This window comes from Heterodontus francisci, chromosome 13, assembly GCF_036365525.1.
Source record: "Heterodontus francisci isolate sHetFra1 chromosome 13, sHetFra1.hap1, whole genome shotgun sequence".
Classification (NCBI taxonomy): Eukaryota; Metazoa; Chordata; class Chondrichthyes; order Heterodontiformes; family Heterodontidae; genus Heterodontus; species Heterodontus francisci.
In genome coordinates, this window is record NC_090383.1 from 56,790,780 (window position 1) to 56,817,491 (window position 26,712).

Consider the following 26,712-nt stretch of genomic DNA (forward strand, 5'->3'; position numbering starts at 1 on the left):
AATATATAAATCTAATTAGCAGAAGTATCTAAGATAGTCATTACAGATCTTCAGAATAGTCTTGTCAGCAAGATGGCATTGAACAGTCCGACAGTACAATTAAATCAGGATCTTCCTCAGGTAGTTCTTCAAGTTCTGTCCTCCAGGATGCCAGTGCGGAAGTCATGAGATCCCATCGAAGGCGAGCAACGCAATCTTCCTTTTAACAGTTCGGTCATGTCGCCTCTCGAACCACTTTGGCCTTGCCACTATGGCCTGATGGTACGGTATCACTGATACCTTCTTAGTCACCGAAGACTACTGCCATAAGTTATTCACCAATGGTTAGCCCTCAGTCCAGGCTTCTTTAAACTATCACTGCAGAGTCCTCCACAATTCTGGAAGCCTTTTAAAAACACAACTTTTATCTGGCTTAACAATCTGTAGAATTTTATTTACTAACTGAAACTAAAACCTACAGTCACAGTTTCTTGGTTAAAAAAATGGTTTTTCCTCAGTCACAGGACTGTTTGATTATCCAACCTGGATCTGACCCCCAGAACCTGAAACCCTGGGCTGGATTTTAAGAGCCCGCCGCCAATTTTGACGGCAATGTCAAAAAATGGTGGACCACCCACACGGGCCACATGCCAAAGAGCTGCCATGATCTTGAGCAAGACGGCTCATTTAAATAGCCAGGGCAGGCCATCCCCCCAATCCTGGGGAGGGGGCGGGCTGTCCCTCCCCGGCAATGTAGTTAGCTGCCTGTGCGCAGGCGCTAGCGCATTTTTATAGGGCAGCCAGCCCTGCCACCTAATTAAAAATTTTTAAGACAGACCCCCCCCAAAATTCAATAGATAAATTTCTTATGCCCCTTTCCCACCCCCCCATAACAATTACATTAACTATTGCCCTTCCCCCCCAAAACACTTACCTTTAACATCTGACCTTTACCCCCCCCCCCAAACTGCCCAAATATTACAGTTCAAACCTTCCCACAAACCCCTGCACCCAGTCCGTTTATTTGACCCCATTTCCCCCCCTCCATTCTGAAAATCTTACCTCCTCCCCCTCCCCCACTGGTATGGCGCTGCATTTCTCCAGACAGAGATTTAAAAGCGTGTGAGTGCCGGCCTCCACGCCGAAGATCGCGACGGGCCCTCAAGATTTCAGGTAGGTATATGTTAATTAATTCATTTTATTGATTTGAATAGTTTAATTGTGGTCCTGTCACCCAGCAGCAGAGGGGGCCCCACGGAGTCTCATGTTGAGGTCCGTGGCGGGCCTCATCAGGATCCATCTTCAGCCCTCCCCACCCACCCCACCCCCCCCCAAACCCGTCACGGAACCCAACACCTGGGGGAAGAACAAGATCCAGTCTGCCCAGCCTCAAATCAGGAACTGTCTCAAAAACACAAATGCAAGCTGTACAAATCTCAGTTTACACACGGAGGGCTGAATTTTGTTCACCTGCTGCCAGGAGCAGCGGTGGAGTGTGGGCCGCGCACTGCCATGCCGCCGCGATCTAGCGCGCGGCAGCCCATCTGCATACACTGGACGGCCGCCCCCTCCACCCCCCCCCCAATCATGTGGTGGTGGTGGGCTCTGCGACGTCGGCAACGCGTTAGCTGCTGCTGCACAGCCACTGGTGCCATTTTTAAGGGCTGCCAGGCCTGCGTGACAGATGAAATTTGTCTCTGTTCCCCCCCCCCAACTGCAACAAAAAATAAAGTTTGACCCACCCGCCCCCCCAACTACACCCTAAAAGCCCAGATTAACACTTTTCCATCCCAACTGCACTAAGTGCAGAGTTGAGCCCTTCCACCCCCCCAACTGACCTAAGTGCCTTCTCTCCACCCCCCCCCCCCACAAACTACACTGAAAATGCAGAGTTAACCCCACCCTCCCCACCTGACTACAATGCAGAGTTCTCCCCTTCCCTACCTCAGTGGCGCCAGCTTTCCCTGAACGGGAAAGTAAAGGCGCAGGAATGTCGGCCATTGCTCGGAAGATTGTGGACAGCTGGCAAGAGCGCGGTGAAAGGTATGTAAATATATGAATTTCCTTTATTGAAATATGTAAAATTGGATCCCGTCACCGAGCGGCATGTGGGGGCTGCCATGGAGCCTCGCTGCCACCACCAGGAAGATTGGGCCCAGCAATCCTGGCTTCGGGCTCCGTGGCAGGCCACTGTGCAATCTTCCAGCCGCTCCCGCCACGGAGCCCGACATCAAGACCTCAACAAAATGCTAGCCGAAGTCTCCATAACACTATTGATCACTCAGTTTTTCTCTGTATCCATTGTTCACCTCCATGGCACTGTGCACATGGTCTTATTTCTATGTACATTCCATTGCTATCCTTAAATATTTTCTTCTTTCATGCCCACACATTATCCATCTGGTATGACTCAGTTCCATCCTTGGTCCTTTCCTATTCATCATCTACATATCAATTTTTTGTAAGCACATAATCAGCTTCCATGTGTTAACCGATGGCACATAACTCTATCTCTTTGGCATTACCACTCAGTCCAAGATAGACATTCCACTATCCAGCTACCCATCCAAATTAATTTCCTAGATGATATATATAAGTTAATATCATCAAGACTGAACCATCCTGTTGTGCTTCTGATCCTGACCCCACCAACCTCCCAGACTGCACTCTTGGGCTGAGCCAGGTGGTGGACAATTTCAGTTTTTTTTTCTTTCTTTCTTTAGAGATACAGCACTGAAACAGGCCCTTCGGCCCACCGAATCTATGCCAACCAACAACCACCCATTTATACTAACCCTACAGTAATCTCATATTCCCTACCACCTACCTACACTAGCGGCAATTTACAATGGCCAATTTACCTGCAAGTCTTTGGCTGTGGGAGGAAACCGGAGCACCCGGCGAAAACCCACACGGTCACAGGTGCAAACTCCACACAGGCAGTACCCAGAATTGAACCTGGGTCGCTGGAGCTGTGAGGCTGCGGTGCTAACCACTGCGCCACTGTGCCGCCCTGAGCTGGGCTTTCTGTTATCCAGTTATGCTGATACCTCAGTTTGTTGTTGAAATCCTGAGACCTGTATCCTTTAAAGCATAAGTTCTATTTACCCATTACTCCTGCATCAGATTACTGCTTATCCCCACTCCCTTCACTCTGTCATTGGAATCTGATCTTCCATTTTCTCTGGAATGCTCTTCCAAACCAACTTTACCTTGCAGCCCTTCTCGCTGTTACTGAAAGCAATCTGCTAAATTCTTTTACTTCCTTTCTGCATCATCTTCCCCCCCCCCACATTTAGCATTCTTGAGATGTTCTTTTGGAAGAATGGATTGTGTAAGTTGTTTAAATGAACATTTCATAATATTGTTAATAAAAACAAACTTGCTTTTGTAAATTTTTGCAGTTCCGATATGAAAAATGATCATCTATCTTACTCGACAACTGAGGTAGACAGTACTGCATACTCAAGCTTATCAGAAACGTCCACTGAAGATCAGGAAAAAGGTGGGGAAAACCTCATGTCCTGTGGAAGGGATCGAATTCAGGGAATGTGGGATGGATTTTCAGTGCAGGAGTATACTTCAGATGAAAAACCTTGGAAGCCCGGAAGCTCAAATTTACCAAAAATGAAAACAATAAAGAAAGAGCAAAAGCAGTGGTCACCAAAGATCACAATACCACACCCTTTCCAGATGACCCTCAGAGAGGCAGAGAAAACGAAGCACAAGATCAAATCAAGGTCTGAAAATGAAATAGAGAATCATAAGCTAAGAAAACAATTAGAGGAAGAAACAGAATGCCAGAAAAAATTCCGTGCTAACCCTGTACCAGCCCATACCTATATCCCGTTGTTGGAGGAAATAATGGAACGGAATGAAGAAAGAAGGAGGTTTGTAAAGATGAGGAACAAAGAAATTTTACTGGCGATGCAAAAACCATTTGGCTTTCTTAAAAGAGAGGAGAAGAAGAAAGAAATCAGAAAAATGCAAATAAAGGACCTGGATATTTCAGCAAAGAAACCAAAGAAATTTAAAGCAAAACCAGTTCCCAGATATCTTCATGATGAAACAATCAGTGACAGGATTAAGGAGGAAGAACTCTACAGAGTAATTAGGATGAAGGTGAGAGCTCAAGAGATACTACACAATGCATCCCTTCCAAAAAGTATGCTTCATAATACCTTGGAAAAGAAGAAAGCAATATGTTGGGACCCAGATAGAGAACTGAAATTCAAACCCCAGATTAATGCAAAAGTACCAGATTTTGAGATGTTGCACAGAAGGTTTCAGAGGCAGCTCATGAGAAAGAAGAACATGAAATTGACAACTGCATGTGAACCCTTTCAACTGCTCACTTCTCACATTCCTTCTAAAAAAGAAAAGATTTTGGATGATATAGTGGCCGATGAAAACCAGTTGAAAGAGACCCGTTGGCCTTATATGTCTTGCAGAAACCAGTGGAAATCACATGACAGCACAGATTTATCTCAATCAGGATCTTTGGACTTGGAAATTATAAAGATCACGGAGTCTGCAAAGAAGAGGAAAGAAGCTGTTAGGTAAGAACAATTTTCATCTTTCAAGTGATTCATACAATCAGGTGAAGGTGATCCATGCTGTCCAATTTTCTGAAAGCAGCATTTTAGTGAAAAGCTTGAATCTCAATGTAAAGCTATCTTGCCCAATAGCCTTTACAAGTTAAATCTTACCAACTCTCTACCTTTTCATTCAGAATTTTGTGCATTAAAGTAGATAAGTAATTTAATTAATAATTAAAGTTACTTTGACTTGGGGAAGAAAGGTCAAATGTAAAAAGCATTCTGATATTTCTGTGAGAAAACATCAATTCAATGTGAACATTAGATTGTGTTAGCCTACCCATAAGGAATACACTGGTGTCCTCATTTTAAAGTAACATTGCGAAAAAGTACAAAGGACATGATCCAGATGTAAAATTTGAGTTGCATCATACCCAAATGTTCCACAGCATTAATTCGTTCAGAATACTTATTATTTTACATTCTCTCTCTCCCCACCTCCTTGGAATTGCTGTTATGAACTTTCAGGTGTCAAATGCAATATTAAATATTTAGGATTACAATAAAATTCTTGGGATGCTTGAGATAGCAAGAAATCCAAAGCCTGCCATAAGAATTTCATGGTAACTTACTCAGGTATACTATATGGTACAAAACAAAGTCCCTTTGTTTACTGCAGTGTTATAGATTACTGCTTTACCTTACAGTTTCCCATGTGAGCTAATGATCAGAATAATATAGTAGCGGAATCCGTAGGGACTAATCACCATAATGTGAGTGCATTTACGATTATCTGGTAGTTGGTGCTGGTCAGAACAAGGGCAAAAGTAGCAGGTTAAATTTTGCTATAGCAGGGGATCTAATAGCATTGTTCATTAGTTAGACTTATCCTTGCATATTTAGGTTTTAAAGTTTTTTGCGTGGCAAATTTCTGAAAATGCGAGCTGATAACAGCACAGCAAATGAAACCATGCATCTGGGATTTGAGTCAACAGGGCAAGCACATGTGTATCTCCTTAACCAATCAGATTGCAGGATTGTGAAATTCACAGCACAAGGACAGAGAAGGAAGTGTAAAACAGTATGGGTGAATTCAATGTCAAATCTGGCGCAAAAAGAGAAATAAAGGGAATGAAAAAAAGATTGAATTAAGAGAGCATGAGAGAAAAGAGACAGAAAATGTTTTTTTTTAAATGTTAAATTTTACATTTTTAAATTGCCAACAGCAATTAAAATCCAAAGGAGCACTTCTAAAAGTTGATTTTCAATACCAGCAAGATTCTTTGGCAGTAATTAACACTTACAACATTGTTAAATGGGTACTTAGACTGGAATGGACAAGGCTTAACTTTCTGTGTTAAATGCAGAAAATGCTGGAAATACTCAGCAGGTCAGGCACTATCTATGGAGAGAGAAACAGAGTTAACGTTTTAGCTCAATGGCCTGTCATTAGAATCTTTCTGTGATGAATTTAGATTGTTTCTATGACACAGGGCGGCACAGTGGCGCAGTGGTTAGCACCACAGCCTCACAGCTCCAGCGACCCAGGTTCGGTTCTGGGTACTGCCTGTGCAGAGTTTGCAAGCTCACCCTGTGACCATGTGGGTTTCCGCCAGGTGCTCTGGTTTCCTCCCACAGCCAAAGAATTGCAGGTTGATAGGTAAATTGACCGTTGTAAATTGCCCCTAGTATAGGTAGATGGTAGGAGAATTGTGGGGATGTGGTAGGGAATATGTGATTAATGTAGGATTAGTATAAATGGTTGGTTGATGGTCGGCACAGACTCGGTGGGCCAAAGGCCCTGTTTCAGTGCTGTATCTCTCTATGACAAAAGCAGCTACTTCACGCCATTCAAGGCATTTCAGTGGTGAAGCAGACAGTGAGATGTCTTTTTCGCAAAGCAACCTGGACAGCAACTTTTGTATATTTGAGTTTAACTGCACATCTGCCCCATGCCTGAAGTTGCTGGACCATTTGTGCGTAAATAACAGTGAATGCCTTTAGCCTCGCCATTATTCTGACAGAAAAATCTGAACCATACTATTTCAAAAAGGCAAACTTCAGGTGAATGAGAAAGGCATTGAAATCCTGCTGGAAAATATTTCAGTTGAGAAAAACAGGATCCATTGTAAAATTGTCATTGAAATTGCAAGATAAATATCTTTACATTTAACTAGGTGAGTGATCTCGATTCCAGGTAATGTACACTACAGCCCGCTTGACAAATAGCAGAAAAAGTGCCCCAAGTCAGCACTGTTTGATACCTACCCAACTGACCATGAATTGCAATCACCCCAAAGAACATACATTACCATCTCCAAACCCACATTGCAAATTGCAACCCTCAAACCCCTAATGATTATCAATTGCAACCCTCTTCCCTTCCTCCCTTGACCTTCTTGCCTGTCCTCTAATCTTCATGCAGTTATCTGCATGACTGGTGTATCCAAAAAAAATGTGCTTTACACTTAGTTTCCTGGACTGATGACTAGGTCAATGAAAATGGGAATGACCAGGAAAACCATATTATATGAAGGAAGGGGGAGGGGAACTTCCTAAAGGAAGTTAAGGGAGAAGCTAGAAAATTAAAAAGACCCCTTGGGTCTGTAAGTGTTCAGCACAAAACTAAAACAATATCATGCAGTAAAAAATGTAGAAGGGATACTAAAAAATATAATAGTTGAAATATTAAATAAATACTTTCTACAGGTATTCACCAGGTAGATACTGCTAATTTGCTGTACAATTTCTGGAGTATACCCTACATCTTAGGTGATTTTGAAGTTGGTGCTTCAAAGTTAATTGATAAATTAGGGGATTTAAGGTTGACAAATAACCCACATTAAGTGTTCTATAGTCTTGCTTCACTCAATAAGATTAGGGAGTAATACCTGAGGCACTATTTATCATCATTGAGCAATCATTGGGCATTAGTGAGGCTCTGTAGGACAGGGCCAAGAAACCATTATCTCTCTGTTTTAAAGCGTGTCACCGACCTGTAATTATTTTTCTCCTCGGATTAAAAACAGTGTGTCTGCCTTTAAGACTCTGTTAAAAACAGTGCACCTTTAAGGGGGAGACGGTTCTGGAGACACAGTGTGCCACAGCTGCATTTTTGTTAACCAGGGCAACAGCAGGAGAGAGAGAGTTCACATGGTAATATTTCCACTTGGCTGTGTGTGGAACTGGCAGATACCAGCTGAAACCAGTTCATTCTGAGAGATTTTCCAGTGAAGCCTACTGAAGAGAAGAAAGCTGTCTATTTCCTCTCAGCAAAAATTCTAGAGGGAGCTACAAGCCAAGTTAATTCCCTGAGTAAAGAAGAACTGCCTTTTTCAAGAAACCGTTATTATTGCTGTGCTCATCGTTCAAAGAACTGTTTAATGCTTGCTGCAGCTGAAGAGTTGAATGCCTATCTACTGAAGGACTATTTTCATCAAATCCACTTGAAGACTTCAAGTGACCTTTGATTATTTTTCACATTAGAAGACCTCATCCATCAGGAATGTAACCAACAAAAACTTACTTATTTTGTTTATTCTAAAGAGACAGCTAATTTTTAAAAACTCCACTTTTAGAACCAGTTAACTGTTAGTTTTTGAGTGTATGTGTGTGAATGCAGGAGTTAGGTTAATATACGTAGTTATAATGTCTTTAGACATAGGTTTATCTTAATAGTGTTTAGGATTTAGGTTTTTTTTAAATAAATAGTTAATTTGTTGTTGTCTAAAGTTACCTGATTTGGTCTGTTTCAATCTGGGATTACTAGAGTGTTAATTTGGCTGTTTTCCAATTGGTGTGAAAGCTTAATAATATGCTGCGACCTGTGGAGTGACGGGACTGAATTGACAGTGCATCGCTCCTGCCGCGGTCGTAACATATTTAACTGGGGGCTCGTCTGGGATCAGAATCAGATTAATTGGGGGGCTCACATTTGGAATCATATTAATTACTCATCTCTGGGAGGACACATAAATTAGGGTCTTGCGTCTGCCATCATATTAGCCAGGTTTCTTGTATAATAAGGTACAGTCTAAACCTTTGTAATGGCATTAGTAGTTGCAACAGAGTTTCTGGGTAAGGAGAATGTTTCCCTCAGTGACTTGATAACTTTAACGAAGAATAAACTAAAAGAATTGGCAGCAAAATTGGGGTTAGAATTGAAATCAGGTGCCAAAAAAGCAGTGATAATTGACCTAATAGCCCAACATCCGGAATTAGAGGAAGAAGAAGATAGTAAGTCAGAGAATGATGCAGTGGACTTGGCTAGAATTCAGTTGAAAATGGAAAAACTTGAGCAGGAACAAGAAATGAAAAAACGTAGGCTTCAACAGGAAACAGAAAAAGAAATGCAATAAGAAAACTTGAATTGGAAGAACAGGAAAGGGAGAAAGAGAGAGCATTTCAGAGAGAAAGTGAAAGAGAAGAGAGGGAATTTAGACTAAAAGAGATGGAACTAAGACAAAGGGGTGATCTTGATTCCAGGGAAAATTCAGGCCAGGAAGAATCTGCATTCAGCTCAGGACCCAGTGAAAAGCTGTTTAGATTTATACAAGCTCTTCCTAGGTTTGAGGAAAGGGATGTAGGGGCATTTTTCATATCTTTTACAAAATTAGTCAAACAGATGAAATGGCCAAGGGAAAGCTAGACACTGCTTATGCAAAGCAGGTTGGTAGGCAGAGCTCATGAAGTTTATGCCATGCTTCCTGAAGAGGCTTCTGCAGATTATGAGATGGCAAAAATGGCTATTCTCACTGTGTATGAGTTAGTCCCTGAAGCTTACCGTCAGAAATTCCAGAACTTACAGAGATTGGCTGGCAGACATATGTAGAATTTGAGAGGGTGAAGCAAATTAATTTTGACCGTTGGATGCAGGCATTAAAGATGGAAACCACATATGAGAACCTTTGAGAATTAATTCTCAGAAGAGTTTAAAAATTCCATTCCTTCAGTAGTGAGAATTCATGTAGATAGCCTGAAAGTTTTGAAAACTAGGCAAGCAGTGTAAACTACTGATGATTTTGAGCTTGTGAGTAAGGCAAAACATTTTGTCTGTCATCCCCATAAACCCGAGAAGGATAGAAAGTGGGACAGTTAAAGGAAAGCAAGTAGCCGAGGACAAGAAGGAACAGCTGGGAATGCCCCAGGATCACCCCCTCAGGCCAGAAAGGAAGGTGCTGAGGGTAGAAGTGAGGTTTGCAAGCTGAGGTGTTATCATTGCCACAAAACGGGTCAGCTTCGTTCCGAATTCTGGAAATTGCGAGGTAAACCCATAGGACTTGTTGGGATACGCAAAGCTAATGCAGAGGAAAAGACCATGACTGATAGCAGATCAGGCTATAGCTTTAATAGCAGCTGTAAAACCAGATACAAAAAATAAAGAGAGTGTAGAGGTTAAGATTAAAATACCCAAAAGTTATAATGAATTTTTGTCAAAGGGGAAAGTAACTCCATATCCTATAAGTGAGGCAGGAAACCTATCATTATACTCAGGGGTACAGGAGCAACCCAAACACTCTTGCTGGGGAAAGATATAACGTTTCCACCAGAAAGTGCCTTGAACACTAAGGTTTTAGTTAATGGAATTGGTGGGGAGTATATACCCTTATCTTTATATAAAGTATGCCTAGAGAGTGGCTTAATATCTGGGATAGTAACTGTAGAAGTTGTCCACAGTTTGCCATAGAGGGAATTGACCTATTCCTAGGAAATGATTGGGCCGGATCAAAAATATCAGTTTCTTCTATAATTACAGAGGAACCAAGTGAAGTTAGGGAAACGGAGCAATTACAGGAATATTTCCTGCGTGTGTAGTTACCTGAGCAATGGCTAAACAGGATCCATTGTCGGAGGTAATAGTGACACCGCAAACAGATAGCCAGGTATCTGAAAACTTTTTGGGGATTTAGAGAATCCAGATGAGATGTTTAACAGATTGTCATTGCAGCTGATCCAGAGATATACTGAGTAGCACGGACGGTTCTGACAGAAGCTGAGGCGAAAGGAGTTCCTGAAGGCTATTATATAGCAAACGGGGTTTTGAGGAGGAAATGGATGCTCCTCATAGACCTGCAGACGAAGATTGGACAGTTGTTGAACGGATAGTGGTACCACCTAAACATCGCCGGGGATTATTAAGGTTAGCATATGACATTCCTTTTGCAGGACATAGGGGAATTCGGAAGACCAAATCATGTATAAGCCGACATTATTATTAGCCAGGTCTTACAAAGGATGTGAGACAATTTTGTAGGACATGCCAGACATGTCAAATGGTGGGAAAAGTGCAACCTACCATAAAACCGGCACCACTAGTTCCCATACTAGTGATTGAGGAACCATTTAGTAGGGTATTGGTAGACTGTGTAGGACCCTTGCCAAAAGCAAAAGCGAGACATCAATACATACTTACTATCATGGATATGGCTACTCGATTTCCAGAGGCCATTCCTTTAAGGACAATTTACTGAAAAAATAGTAGTAGAAAAATTAACCCAATTCTTTACGAGATATGGGTTACCACTTGAAGTTCAATTGGATCAAGGTTCTAATTTCCTGTCTAAGATATTTCAAGAAGTCAAGGGCAGTTTGGGGATTAGACTGTTGAAATCTTCAAAGTATCACCCACAATCACAGAGAGCTTTAGAGAGATACCATCAGACAAAAGGCTAGGGTTGTTTTCCTTAGAGCAGAGAAGGTTAAGGGGGGACCTGATTGAGGTATACAAAATTATGAGGAGCATTGAGGAAGTATTTAGATGAGCACTTGAAACGCCATAGCATACAAGACTACGGGCCAAATGCTGGAATATGGGATTAGAATAGTTAGGTGCTTGATGGTCGGCACGGACATGATGGGCCGAAGGGCCTGTTTCTGTGCTGTATAACTCTATGACTCTCAAAACAGTGTTTAGAACATACTATCGCGAATATCTGAGTGACTGGGATAAAGGACTAGACTTTCTTTTATTTGCCACCAGAGACTCACCGAATGAGTTGACAGGCTTCAGTCCTTTCGAACTGGTTTATGGATATGAAGTAAGAGGTCCTCTAAAACTCATAAAAGACAGATTCTTGGAACAAAAGAATGAAACTTCGATACTGGAATATATATCTCTGCTCCTGGAAAGGCTCACAAAAGCTTGTGGTGTGGCTCTGGAACACCTGAAAGCATCCCAAGCCAATATGAAATAATGGGCAGATAAGAATGCAAAAGCTTGTGATTTTCAAGCAGGTGATGAAGTATTGGTGTTGTTACCGTTACAGGGTGAACCATTAAAAGCACGGTTCAGTGGCCCATGTAGCGTGATCAAAAGAGTGGGTAAGGTAGATTACTTGATTGACATCCCTGATCGCCGAAAGAAGAACCGGTTGTGTCACATCAATATGTTAGAGCAATATTATTGCAGGGAGGAGGATAAGCTAGTACTGGTATGTCAGGTAATCGAGACTGTTGAGAAGGAAAATGGATAGTGAGGATAAGCCACGCTAGAATGCATATGCGATACACACATGCAGGTAGAGACAGAAAAGAGCAGAAGAAAATAAAGTGGAAAAGTTTGAGGCAATCTCTGAAGAGGGTTTTTGTTACGGTTCTTCAGGTTCACTGTAGAGTCCTTGATTGTAGGCAGATCTTGCTCTTCGTTGTAGCCCAGTATTCTTCTTAAACCTTGTTCGCTGCAGGAGACCTTTCTCCGTTGGGGTTCATGTGTCTTCAGTGGATTTGGAGTTCTGTGAGAAAGAGATGGGAGCACCAGACCCGCGAGGTCTTCTTCAGTCCAGGAGCATAATGCAGTCTCTCTGTTAAAACCTCTATGTACAATTCAGAAAAAACAGGTTGCCAAGCAGGCTAGTCAAATGACCAGCTGGTCTGACCATGTCTGTTTGTGGATTCAGCCATCCCAGCAGTCATCCTGAAATTTGAGCTCCCTCACCTTCAATGTCTGGTGCTCAAAGTCCATTGTGGGTTAAATTGGATAAGGGAAGTAACCCTTTTGTCTCCACAAGCACTGTTGTTAATATGTAACTGTCTTTCCAGCCAAGGGCCTGATGATTTTAACAAGTCCTTTCTTCACTTCAGCAACAGTTTTCAAATCAATGTTCATAACAAAATTATGTGCCTCATTCTTGGAAGGTGGGGGTCTGCATGAAACCTCCACACCCAGCAGAATGAAATGCAATTTGAGAAAAGCGCATTTCAATTAAAGCGTCAAGAGAAAATATAAGATGCAGAAAAAAAACATGCATTTCTCTTATTAGTTCACAAATCCTAAAAGTTATTAAAATTGCCCATTTCCAATACTGCTGAGGATCTTTGTTCCTGCTGAGGTCTGCAAAGGTGGTGGGGAGCGGGGGCAGTGGTTAGATTTAATTAGCCCTAAGTTGGAATTTCTTTTTTCTCAGGAGAGTCAGTAGTGGGTGGGTCTATCCTGAACTCTCTTTCAGTGCTTTGCTGAGTCATGCAAAGGCTTTTGACTTCAGGGGATGGGTGGTTATCTTTTTTCTGACTCTGGGGGGGAGGATTCTTTACTAATCTCCCCTTTGTCCTCTGAGACACTTCTGCCTGCAGGTATTTGTGCAGACTCTACTGTACTCCCTTGTGGTACTTCGACTAGGTGAGGCATCACCCTCACAGTCTCTCTGCCCCCTAGACGTCTTTCTTTGTCTCTGCAGATTCCTTTAAATGCTGTTAGCAACTCTGGTGGGGTGCTTCTAGTGTCTGCATTTACATAGGAGGAAGTGGGGTCTAACTTTTCATAGAAACATAGAAAATAGGAGCAGGAGTAAGCTATTTGGCCCTTCAGGCCTGCTCCGCCATTCAAAAAAGATCATGGCTGATCGTCTAATTGAGTTACCCTGTTCCCGCTTTCTCCCCTTATCCCTCGATCTCTTTGGTATCAAGAAATATATCTATCTCCTTCTTGAATATATTTATTGACTTGGCCTCCACTGCCTTCTGCAGTAGAGAATTCCACAGGTTCACCACCCTCTGAGTGAAGAAATTTCTCCTCATCTCAGTTCTAAATGGCATACCCCGTATCCTGAGACTGTGACCCCTGGTTCTGGACTCCCCAGCCATCAGGAACATCCTCCCTGCATCTAGCCTTTCTAGTCCTGTTAGAATTTTATAGGTTTCTATGAGATCCCCTTTCATTCTTTTAAACTCTAGAGAATATAGGCCTAGTCGACCCAATCTTTCGTCATACGTCAATCCTGCCATCCCAGGAATCAGCCTAGTAAATCTTTTTGCACTCCCTCCATGGTAAGAACATCCTTCCTCAGATAAGGAGACCAAAACTGCACACAATACTGCAGATGTGGTCTCACCAAGGCCCTGTATAACTGCAGTAAGAAATCTTTGCTCCTGTACTCAAATCCTCTTGCAGTGAAGGCCACTATACCATTCGCCTTCCTAACTGCTTGCTACACCTGAATGCTTGCTTTCAGCGGCTGGTGTACAAGGACAACCAGGTCTCGTTGCACCTCCCACTTTCCCAATCTATCACCATTCAGATAATCTGCCTTTCTGTTTTTACAACCAAAGTGGATAACCTGACATTTATCCACGTTATACTGCATCTGCCATGCATTTGCCCACTCACCCAACTTGTCCAAATCAAATTGGAGCCTTTTTGCATCCTCCTCACAGCTCACATTCCCCCCTAGCTTTATGTTGTCTGAAAGCTTGGAAATGTTAAATTTAGTTCCCTCACCCAAGTCATTAATATATATTATGAATAGCTGGGCCCAATCACTGATCCCTGCGGTACCCCACTAGTCACTGCCTGCCACCTGGAAAAAGACCCGTTTATTCCTACTCTCTGTTTCCTGTCTGTCAACCAATTCTCAATCCATGCCAGTATATTAGCTCCAATCAAATGTGCTTTAATTTTGCACACTAACCTCTTATGTGGGACCTTATCAAAAGCCTTCTGAAAATCCAAATACACCATATCAACTGCATCTCCTTTATCCTACTAGTTACATCCTCAAAAAACTCCAGTAGATTTGTTAAGCATGATTTCCCTTTCGTAAACCCATGCTGACTTTGTCCAATCCCGTTTATGCTTTCCAGGTGTTCTGCTATCACATCCTTTATAATAGACTCTAGCATTCTCCCCACTACTGTTGTAAGGCTAACATGTCTGTAATTCCCTGTTTTTTCTGTCTCTCCTTTTTTAAATAGTGAGGTTACATTTGCCACCCTCCAATCTGTAGGAACTGCTCCAGAGTCTATAGGACTTTGGAAGATGACCACCAATGCATCCACTATTTCCACGGCCACTTCCTTTAGTACTCTGGGATGTAGATTATCAGGCCCTGGGGATTTGTCAGCCTTTAACCCCATTAATTTCCCTAGCACTATTTTTTTTACTAATACTGATTTCCTTGAGTTCCTCCCTCTCATTAGACCCTTGGTTCCCTAACATTTCTGGGAGGTTATTTGTGTCCTCCTTTGTGAAGATAGAACCAAAGTATGTGTTTAATTGTTCTGCCATTTCCCCCGTTTCTGACTGTAAGGGACCTACATTTGTCTTCACTAATCTTTTTCTCTTCACATATTTAGAGAAGCTTTTACAGTCAGTTTTTATGTTCCCCGCAAGTTTAGAAATTTTTTAGAACATTACAGCGCAGTACAGGCCCTTCGGCCCTCGATGTTGCGCCGACCTGTGAAACCATCTGACCTACACTATTCCATTTTCATCCATATGTCTATCCAATACTCTCATACTCTATTTTTCCCGCTTAATCAACCTCTTTGACCTCCTTTAGTGAATTCTAAATTGCTCCCAATCCTCAGACTTGCTGCCTTTACTGGCAATTTTATATGCCTCCTCTTTGGATCTAATACTATCCCTAATTTCTTTTGTAAGCCACGTTTGAGCCACCTTTCTGGTTTTATTTTTGTGCCAGACAGGAATGAATAATTGTTGTAATTCATGCACAGGTTCTTTAAATATTATCCATTGCCTATCCACCGTCAACCCTTTTGGTAAAGTTCCTCAATCTGCCAAAGCCAACTTGCGCCACATACCTTCATAGTTTCCTTTGATTCACTCCCTAACTTAATGAAGAATTCTGTCATGTTATGGTCGCTATTCCCGAAGGGACCCCGCACAACAAGATGGTTAATTAATCTTTTCTCATTGCGCAATACCCAGTCTAGGATAGCCTGTTCTCTAGTTGGTTCCTCAACGTATTGGTCTAAAAAACCGTCACGTACACACTCCAGGAAATCCTCCTCCACAGTATTATTACTAATTTGGTTTGACCAATCTATATGTAGATTAAAGTCACCCATGAATACAGTTGTATGTTTATTGCATGCGTCTCTAATATCCTGTTTAATGCCATCCCTTACATCCCCACTACTGTTTGGGGGCCTATAGACAACCCCCATCAATGTTTTCTGCCCCTTGGTGTTTCTTAGCTCCACCCATACATATTCCACATCATGATTTTCCGAGCCAATATCCTTCCTCACTATTGCATTGATTTCCTCCTTTACTAACAATGCTACCCCACCTCCTTTCCTTTTTGTCTGTCCTTCCTAAATATTGAATACCGCTGGATGTTCAGTTCCCATCCTTGGTCACCTGCAGCCATGTCTCTGTAATCGCAACTATATCATAACCGTTTATATCTATTTGCGCTGTTAATTCATCTACCTTATTGCGAATGCTCCGCACATTAAAACACAATGCCTTTAGACTTATCTTTTTAACATTGTTAGTCATTTTAGTTTTATTTTGCACCATGCTTCCATTTGTTTCCCCCCCTTGTTTTCTCTGCCTTCCACTTTTGCTTCTTACCTTTCTGGCTTTCATTTCTATCCTTGTTTCCCCCTCCTCTGCCTCCCTGCTAAGATTCCCATCCCCCTGCCATTCTAGTTTAATTCCTCCCTGACAGCACTAGCAAACACCCCTCCGAGGAAATTGGTCCCGGTCCTGCTCAGATGCAACCCGTCCAGCTTGTACTGGTCCCACATTCCCCAGAACCGATCCCAATTTCCCAGGAATCTGAATCCCTCCCCCCGACACCATTTCTAAAGCCTCGTATTCATCTGATATATCCTGCTATTTCTGCTGTCGCTAGAAGTTCATTTTCAAATTTTTCGGGTTTGGCTGAAAGTAGGGGTTTTCATCCGGAATTCCTCCCGGACTTCCTTTAGCATGCCCTCTTGGTTGCTTTGTCCCCTTCCCTCTCTAACCTGTTGCCAGCCTTGTACCTGCCTGTCCACTTTTGTCCTCTGTGAGGGTCTCTTAAAGTTCACTAGCCCTCTGCTGGATAGTCTTCCTAACACCGGGTACAGGACTTAGGGGTGCAGGTTTCACTGTAGATTGGAGTTTCCCCTCAACCAGGCACTTGTGGCAACTCCTACAGTCAAACTACTGTCTTATGTGGGCTTTGGTCTTTCGTATGTACAGCCACTGTAGTTTCGTGTGCCCATCTTACTATTTCTCTCCGGTACCTCTGCGGCACCATTAACTGGTGAACCACTGTCCACTCCTTTCTCTCAGGTCTGTGAGGAGAACTCCATTTCCTCATCAATATCTCATTCTTTAAATAGTAACAATCAGGGACTCCATCTGCTTCAGTTTCAGACTGGGGAGCCCGTGCTAACTCTCGCAATACTGGGTCGACTCGCTGAGCCTCAGCTAGGGAAGATTTATTTAACTCATTCCCTGGTTCTTCTAACTTTCCAAAGAAAGTCTCGGACAGGCAGACTGCCTGCAGTCCCAATGCAGTCTCCTCTGGGGTAGCTGGTTTGATCATGGCCTGATCCACTGCACATTCAGGGAAACTGCAGGGGTCCATCTGCTGCCACTGCCCTGTCTTACCTCCTTCAGTCTTTGTTTCACTACTCGGGGGAGGGGTGGGGCTACCACCTTCGCCTCTGCCAGATCATTACCTAGGAGCTGGTCAACGCGCCCACAGGCAAACTAGGGGCAATCCCTATGGCCACTGGGTCCCAAAACTAGGTCGCACTCCAGGTGCACCTGGTGTACAGGTACAGGCATACATTGCCCTCCAATACCATTCATCGCCATTTTGGTGTTCACTGCACTCTCTGAGGGAAAGATCAGGCCTTTTCCCAGTAAAAGGGATCTAGTGGCCACTGTGTCCCTGAGAATTACTCTGGGTTGGCTTGCCCCACAAGAGTGGCATGGGGTTACTTCCCCTTCAAACACAAAACCCTGATAACCTTCAGGAATCCTATTGAATTTTCCTGCACTTGCAGCCGTAAGCTTCCTGGGTCTCGTTCTTACTGCAGTTAAAGCCACAGCTTGTTCTGTTGTGCTTTCCATCAGGTTCCATTTTTCACTGAGCAGATGTGCCCTGATTAACCTTACCGGTTTTCCTTTTAGTTTCCAGCAGTCAGCTTTTAAATGCCCTGCTTTATTACAATGGAAGCACACAGGTCTCCGGGTCTCACTCCGGCTCAAAGTACCTTCCTTTTTGGCTGGAGGAGGGCCCCCTGTGTTTCCTGCTTTTCTTTCTAACCCAGGACTGCTTGGGCTCTAACACTTTCCCACCCTTTGTCCTTTTCAGATTTGTGGGGGTGATTAGGAAAGGTTCTCCCCTGGGAAACCGACTTATAAATTAAAGCAAACTCATCGGCCAGAATGGCTGCTTGCTGGGCTCTCTGAACCCGCTGCTCCTATACATGGGTCTTTATTGAGAGTGGGAGAGACTGTTTAAATTCCTCTAAATTCTCTAAGATTCTCATAGCTGAGCTGTACTTTAAGAGCACTCAGCCACTGGTCAAAAGCCAGCTGCTTACTTCTTTCAAACTCCAGATAAGTTTGATTAGCTTGCTTCTTGAGTGTTCTAAACTTTTGGTGATAGGCTTCGGGTATTAATTCATATGCCCTGAAGATAGCACTTTTTGTCAGTTCATAATTTGATGAACTCTCATCTGGCAACAGGGAATAAATCTCACGGGTTTTTCCAGTTAGCTTGCTTTGCAGTAAAATAGGCCATATCTCAGCTGCCCATTTTAGCTGCCTTGCCAGTTTCTCAAAGGACACAAAAATACTTCTACATCTTCCTCATTGAATTTTGGAAATAGTTGAGCTAGTTTTAACAATTTTGTACCCAGCCCTGAATTATGCTCCTCCAAATTGGCTATGCTTTCACTGGGGTTACTCTGTTGCCCCCTAGTTAACTCAAGCCGCTTCAGCTCTTTTTCTTCATATTCCTTCCGGAATATTCTTTCTCTCTCCCTCTCCTGCCTTTCAGTTTCTTCACATTACTTCTGGAAGGCTCTCTCTTTCTCCCTCTCCTGCCTTTCTCTTTCCCTGTCTTCTAATTCAAGTTTCCTTTGTTCCAATTGTATCTTTACTAACAATACCCTGTCAGAGTCTGCTTCTAACCTTGTTTCTGCTTCTTCAGATTCAAGGGAAAATGGTTAGTCACTAGCCTTAGGACTTCAGACTTCCTAGCCTTGCAATGTATAGTGATCCCACACTGCTTAGCCATTTTCCTCAACTCCTCCATTGACAGTGCTTTTAACTTATCCCAGGTTACTTCACCCTGGCTTGGGGAGCTAATATCTTCAGTCACAGACATGTTAGTATTCAAGTTCACACAACCACAAGAAAACCTGTATTGAAATCTTGCTCTTTTTTGATTGCAAACAGTTTGCCTTACCACTTCCAATTTCTCTCGTTTTTCTGTGGGTAAAATCCAGGATGGTAGCCCCCAAATATCTGTTATGACCAGGTGAGAAAGGGGTCTAGGGTTCCCTCTCAGTCTTCACCTGGTCTTACTGTAACAGGGTTTAACTTTAAACACACCGTGTTTTGAACTCCCCCTTGGTGAATCCTTGTTCACTGCTTTACAATTATAAGAAACCAGCACAAACAGGTTTTCTTAGTTTTAAAGGAGAAAGGTTGAAATTTATTAAACTTAAACTCTAATTCGGTTAACGTCTACGGGTACACGATGCGCCCACGCTAGCATGCATACGCGATACACACATGCAGATAGAGACAGAAAAGAGCGGCAGAAAATAAAGTGGAAAAGTTTGAGGCAATCTCTGAAGAGGGTTTTTGTTATGGTTCTTCGAGCTCACTGTAGAGTCCTTGATTGTAGGTAGATCTTGCTGTTCGTTGAGGCTCAGTATTCTTGTTAAACCTTATTCGCTGTAGGAGACCTTTCTCCGTTGGGGTTCATGTGTCTTCAGTGGATTTGGAGTTCTGTGAGAAAGAGATAGGAGCACCAGACCCAAGAGGTCTTCTTCAGTCCAGGAGCATACTGCAGTCTCTCTGTTCAAAACTCTTTGTGCAATTCAGAAAAACCAGGATGCCAAGCAGGCTAGTCACATGACGAGCTGGTCTGACCACATCAGTTTGTGGATTCAGCCATCCCAGCAGTCATCCTGAAATTTGAGCTCCCTCACCTTCAATGTCTGGTGCTCAAAGTCCATTGTGGGTTAAATTGGATAAGGGAAGTAACCCTTTTGTCTCCACAAGCACTGTTGTTAATATGCAACTGTCTTTCCAGCCAAGGGCCTGGTGATTTCTTTTTTAAGCAAGCCCTTTCTTCACTTCAGCAACAGTTTTCCAATCAATGTTCATGACAAAATTATGTGCCTCATTCTTGGCAGGTGGGGGGGTCTGCATGACAGTCACAAATGTAACTATGTTAACTCATATGGATGGTGATGGTATAAAGAAAATGCTGTAACTTATTAGTAGATTGAATGGTGCATGAATGTAAAAAATATTTTTGTTTTTCCCAGTTTATATATTTTTTCACATTGTAATGAAACATATTTCGGGAATGGTGTTTCGTTTTGCCAAGGGTGGAGGTGTCATGGACCTGTAATTATTTTGCTCCTCAGATTAAAAACCATGTGTATGCCTTTAAAACTCTGTTAAAAACAATGCATCTTTAAGAAAGAGAAGGTTCTGGAGACACAGTGTGCCACAGCTGCATTTTTGTTACTCTGGGCAACAGCAGGAGAGAGAGAGGTCACGTGGTAATGTTTCCATTTGGCTGTGTGTGGATCTGGCAGAAACTGGCTGAAACTAGTTTGTTCTGAGAGACTTTCCAGCGAAGCATACTGAAGAGAAGAAAGCTATCTATTTCCTCTCAGCAAAAATTCTAGAGGGAGCTACAAGCCAAGTTAATTCCCTGAGTAAAGAAGAAAAGCCTTTTTCAAGAAACCATTTGTATTGTTGTGCTCATCATTCAAATAACTGTTTAATGCTTGCTGCAGCTGAAGAGTTGAATGCCTATCTACTGAAGGACTATTTTCATCAAATCCATGTGAAGACTTCAACCTTTGATTATTTTTCACATTAGAAGACCTCATCCATCAGGAACGTAACCTACAAAAACTTACATATTTTATCCTTAAAAGACAGTTCATTTTTAAAAACTCCACTTTTAAAACCGGTTTACAGTTAGTTTTTGAGTATATGTGTGTGAATGCAGGAGTTAGGTTAAAATAAGAAGTTATAAGATCTTTAGACATAGGTTTATTTTAATAGTGTTTAAGATTTAGTTTTTTTAAAAATAAATTGTTAATTTGTTGTTGTCTAAAGATACCTGGTTTGGTCTGTTTCATTCTGGGGTTACGAGTGTGTTTAATTTTGCTGTTTTCCAATTGGTTGTGAAAGCTTAATAATATGCTGTGACCTGTGGAGTGACGGGACTGAATTGACAGTGCATTGCTCCCACCACGGTCATAACAAGAGTGATAAATTTGATCCAAGCAACTAGACAAACAACAGCAGTAAAAAGTAAAATAATGTTTAATGTTTAAAGAGAATGCTGGAGTACTACCTATTTAGCAATAATATATTACGAAACAGCTAACATTGATTTTAAAGGGTAAGATCCTAGCTGACAGACAGCGATTTTTTAAGACTGTTTATAGGTAAAATAGTGGACCTTGCTATGATTATGGTTTATTTGATTTTCAGAAACTTTGTAAATATTTCACATGAAAGATTTGTGTGGCTTTTAGTTTGATGAGAATCGCAGGATAGAACTGCAAAAGGATGCATATCGTACTTCTGAGAGGAGTAATATTCAACTTGGGGAAGTGGTGAGTGGAGTCTGAGAGATGTGGTAGTTGGAACCCTGTTGTTTCTAATTTACATAAATTAACCTAATACTAAACCAACTATAATCTCACTATAATGCCTGCAACACAAATATTGAGAGCGGTAAAGACAAATGATGCAGGTAAAATAATTGCCAGAAGCATTGATTGTTTATACAATTAAAGTGAATGGCAAATTAAATGTACTGTTAGGTCTGCCTAATGTCATACTTTTGTCCAACAGAAAATAACATTATATGTACTGTAATAATTAGGAAACTTGCCTTATAAACACATTCAAATACTCCCAGGCTGCTTTGAAGGCATATACAATTACAAGGATTTTAAAAAAAAATTTTGGTAGTTTACTTTAACTCTCTGTAATAACGTTTTTTTTATCTGTTATTTTCAACAATTTTATCTTCAAAATTGAATCACAAGCGATTGCTTCTTCAGTTTTGCTAGATTGAGTCAAACAAATCACTAGATGAGCACTGTATATAATGAATGTCAGAAAGAAGCTACTGGAGCCAGATGATCAGAAGCAAAGTCAGCATCTTCAAAATTCTCACTATTTTTACAACCTTAGTGAGACCGTTAATGTTAAAACAAGAGATATAACAGACCAATTTAAAGAAGTACACAGCAAGATTTCATGTTTTGAGACTTTTACTTTAACAAATAAACTAAAAATCAATATTAACTAAACAGTACTTTGTAAGTAGCTAATACACTAAATTACAGAGAAAGGTATTTCCCTTTAACTTATTAAAACACTTGAAAACCCCACACCCCATTGATACGTTACACAGTGTCCTCATTGAAGTGATATGTTTGCAGTTAAAAGTCCCAAAACCCTCCCAGTTGCAATGGTTGGATCTCCCAGTCCTTCTCAAAGTCAATGCCCTCTTCGATCACTTCTTCCAAGCTCGTTCGTCCTGGACTTCCATGAATAAGGCAGTCTCTGGTGATCCCATTGGTCTTCCTTCCTCCACAAACCTCAGCTTTCGAATTAGGTTCAAGTCTTAGCTGCCTTTCGCTGTATCAGTGTTCTGAGAACAGATGTTTTCTCTCTCTGTTCTGAGGCTGTCACTGCTGGTCTTTCTGTCTTACAGTCTTCCTCACAGCCACCAGAGCTCTGAAAGCCTGATGAATTTATCCAGAATCAAAAGTCAATAATCATTTGCCTTTTTCAATTATGCAGAGTCCACAAGTCTAGCCACAGCAGAATCACCCGGGCCTTCCTTTATTTCCAGGTGTTAAAAATTTCAACTCGAGTTTGCACTTTCAGAGCCCCTGGCTCACTGTTTAAACAATCTGAAAGTCTGAGAGAATGAAACCCATTGTTTTCCAGCTGTTACAAGCTTGCATTCTGCTTTCAAAAGATCTGGGTTCCTTGTTCACATAGTAACTAGGATCCCCATCTTATCTGCAGGTAGAGTTGGTGTGAGGTCACATGTCTCCTCCAAATCCTTCTTACAGTACACTAAAAATCACAAGTTCTTAAAAACATAATCACAACTACAAAGTCCAGCGGTCATAGCGCTATTCGCTCAAGTTTAATTCTGGCTAGCGTTGGTTCAAAGCTTTGATACAGGTTCATTAAATTAGAGTTATCAACTACGTTATAGCAAGACTGGGGTACATTAGCAGGGATCAATTCAACTTGCTGAAACCACTCCCAAATGCTCTGCAGCTCATGGTCAGCTTCAGTTTCTTCGACTTGCACCATATTCACCTCCTCTGACTGACCATACCTGCATAGCAAAAGCAGTTTGCAATGCTGCTTTGAGTCACAAGATCCAAATGTCCAGCATAAAATTCATGGCATCCAGCAAACTAATCGAGAAACCTGTCTTGGCTTTTTCTACAAAAGCTAACTACTGTGGATGCTGTAAATCATCACAAGGCTGGCACTTCTAAAGTAATGTAGGCAGTGTTGATAACTATCTGCTTGTCATGTCAGGCAGAGGATATTTCATTGACTTCTCCAACCATTTTATAGAGTCACAGAGTTATACAGCACAGAAACAGGCCCTTTGGCCCACCGTATCTGCGCCGGCCATCAAGCACCTATCTATTCTAATCCCATTTTCCAGCACTTGGCCCATAGCCTTTATACTATGGTGTTTCAAGTGCTCATCTAGATACTTCTTAAATGTTGTGAGGGTTCCTGCCTCTACCACCCTTAAGGCAGTGTGTTCCAGATTCCAACCACCCTCTGGGTGAAATTTCTTTTCCCTCAAATCCCTCTACACCTCCTGCCCCTAATGTTAAATCTATGCCCCCTGGTTATTGGCCTCTCCGCTAAGGGAAAAAGTTTCTTCCTATCTAGCTTATCTATGCCCCTCATAAATTTGTATACCTCTAACAGGTCTCCCCTCGGCCTTCTCTGCTCTGAGGAAAACAACCCTAGCCTATCCAGTCTCTCTTCATAACTGAAATGCTCCAGGCCAAGCAACATCCTGGTGAATGTCCTCTGTACCCTCTCCAGGGCAATCATATCCTTCTTATAGTGTGGCGACCAGAACTGTACACAGTACTCCAGCTGTGGCCTAACCAGCGTTTTATACATCTCCATCATAACCTCCCTGCTCTTATATTCTATGCCTTGGATAATAAAGACAGGTATCCCATGTGCCTTCCTAACCCCCTTATCTACCTGTGCTGCTGCTCTCTGATCTATGGACAAGTGCACCAAGGTTCCTCTGACCCTCTGTACTTCCTAGGGTCCTACCATCCATTGTATATTCCCTTGTCTTGTTAGTCCTCCCAAAATGCATCACCTCACACTTCTCAGGATTAAATTGTATTTGCCACTGTTCTGCCCATCTATATCGTCCTGTAATCTAAGGCATTCCTCCTCACTATTTACGACACCACCAATTTTCGTGTCATCTGCAAACTTACTGATCATACCTCCTATATTCACGTCTAAATGATTAATGTACAGTACAAACAGCAAGGGTCCCAGCACCGATCCCTGCAGTACACCACTGGTCACAGGCTTCCAAGCGCAAATACAACCCTCGACCATCACCCTCTGCATCCTGCCACTAAGCCAATTTTGGATCCAATTTGCCAAATTGCCCGGAGTTATGGCATGAATCTTTTTTTCATCTCTTGATCCATCTTATGTTGACTTTAGACAAAGCTAAACCCAACTTTGATGACTTTTTCAAATAAGATTTTCTACACAAGGAAAATACTGTAGATGCAGGAAATCTGAAATATAAACAGAAAATGCTAGAAATACTTAGCAGGTCAGGCAGCATCTGTGGAGAGGGAAACGCAATTACTGTTTCAGGTCTTTGACCTTGCATCGGAACTGGGGTTTTATTCCCTGAGGGAATGTACATTTGTTGACAGTTATGAATTATTTATTTAAATATGTGTCATTGTTTATCTACTGTCATATCTTTTAATCTAATTCCCCAATTTACTTTTGCCAAATTTCCCCTCATACCTTCATAATTGTATTTGCTTAAATTTAAGGCCCAAGCTTTGTACTTAACTACATCACTCTCAAATTCAAAATGAAATCCATCATATTATGATCATTCTTCTCCAGAGGATCTTTTACTATAAGATTACTGTTTAACCCTGTCTCATTACACAATACTAGATCTAAGTAGCCTGTTCGCTAGTTAGCTCCTCAACTATTGTTCTAGCAAACTGTCTCAAATGCATTCCACAAATTCGCCCTCCAAACTACTTTTGCCAATTTGGTTTGCTCAGTCAATATGAAGATTAAAATCCCCCATGATTATTGCATTAGCCTTGTTATATGCTCCTCTAATTACAGTCTGTCCAACACTATGACCACTTCCAGGGATCTATAAACTACTCCCATCAATGTTTTCTGCTCTTTGTTATTTGTTAACTCCACCCATACTGATTCTACATCCTGATTTTCAGGCCTAAGATTCTTTCTTACTGCTGTCTTTATCTCATCCTTTATTATCAGGGCTATCCAGTCCCCCACCCTTTTTTTTATTTTTCCTAGCTTTTCTAAAAGTCAAGTGCAGTGGAATATTTAGTTCCTAATCTTGGTCACCCGACAAGCACGTCTCAGTGACAGCTACTAGGTCAAACTTATTTATCTCTATCTGTGCCATTAATTCATCTATTTTATTACAAATGCTATGTGCATTCAGATATAGTGCCTTCAATTTTAACTTCATAGTGTTTTCCCAGAATCTGATCTCAGTTACACTCTCTTTCTTGTGGCTGATGTATAAGAACAGCTATAATTTTACATTCGGGTGTTAAGCCAGATAAATGCAACAGCAGTATTGCTGTGATGCCCCCTTCGTATTTGTGAATCAGGCATTGTTCCGTTGTCTGTTCTGGGTCTCCACAGTTGTACACTGGGGAGTTTTTAATTTTCCATTTGTGCATCAAGTATTTGCATGGTTTCTGCAAATGTGGGTTAGGGTTAGCCATAAGTTCTATGGAAGATTGAAGCCAGGAATCTTCTGGATTAGGTCTTTCACTAGGTGTTTGTTTGTGTCTTCTTGTGAACTCCATTTGGCTTTCTAAGCTTCATTGCATTGTTAAAGGTTAAATGTGTGGATCCAAAAGAGCTTGCGTGACTTCAATTGGTGTTGCAGTCCTGGTGGATGGGGAGAGGTTCATTTTCCTTGACTCTCTGGACATCCCGGAGAGTTTCGGCATTGTAGCGACTAGGTGGGAGAGCAATGTGCAACAGCATGGGCTGCCAGGGTATTGGTCGACTTGAGGCTTCCAGTGATGAGCCACATTGCAGCATTCAGTTGGATATCCACAAGCTGAGTGTGGCTACTTCTGGTCCATACCAATGCACAGTACTCAGCTATTGGGTTCATAAGGGCTATCGCTGATGTCTAAAGCACTGATGATGATGCTCCCCAGCTTGTGCTTGTTAGTTTCTGGACCGGGTCACTATGCCCTATTACCTTAGTTAAATTCTGTGTCCCCCTCCTGAGATACCCAAATCGGTACTCTGCTTTATATCCTTAATTTTTCTCTTTAGATATAAATTTACCCTTGCCTGAACTCTTCCTCCTCCTCCCTTTATTAGTTTAAAACCTTATCTACTGCCTGAGTTATACCACTCACTGGGACAATAGGCCCATCCCAGTGGAGCAGCTTTCTC

At 41.9% G+C, this 26,712-nt stretch overlaps 1 protein-coding gene across 1 annotated transcript in view; it reads left to right on the top strand.

Moving 5' to 3' along the window:
• Positions 1–26,712, top strand: part of fam161a (FAM161 centrosomal protein A) — a 111,760-nt gene that overhangs the window by 54,449 nt on the left and 30,599 nt on the right. Inside the window, exon 3 of the mRNA XM_068045803.1 lies at positions 3,384–4,538. Within this exon, the coding sequence (XP_067901904.1) occupies positions 3,384–4,538 (1,155 nt within the window). The remainder of the gene's footprint in view (positions 1–3,383; positions 4,539–26,712) is intronic.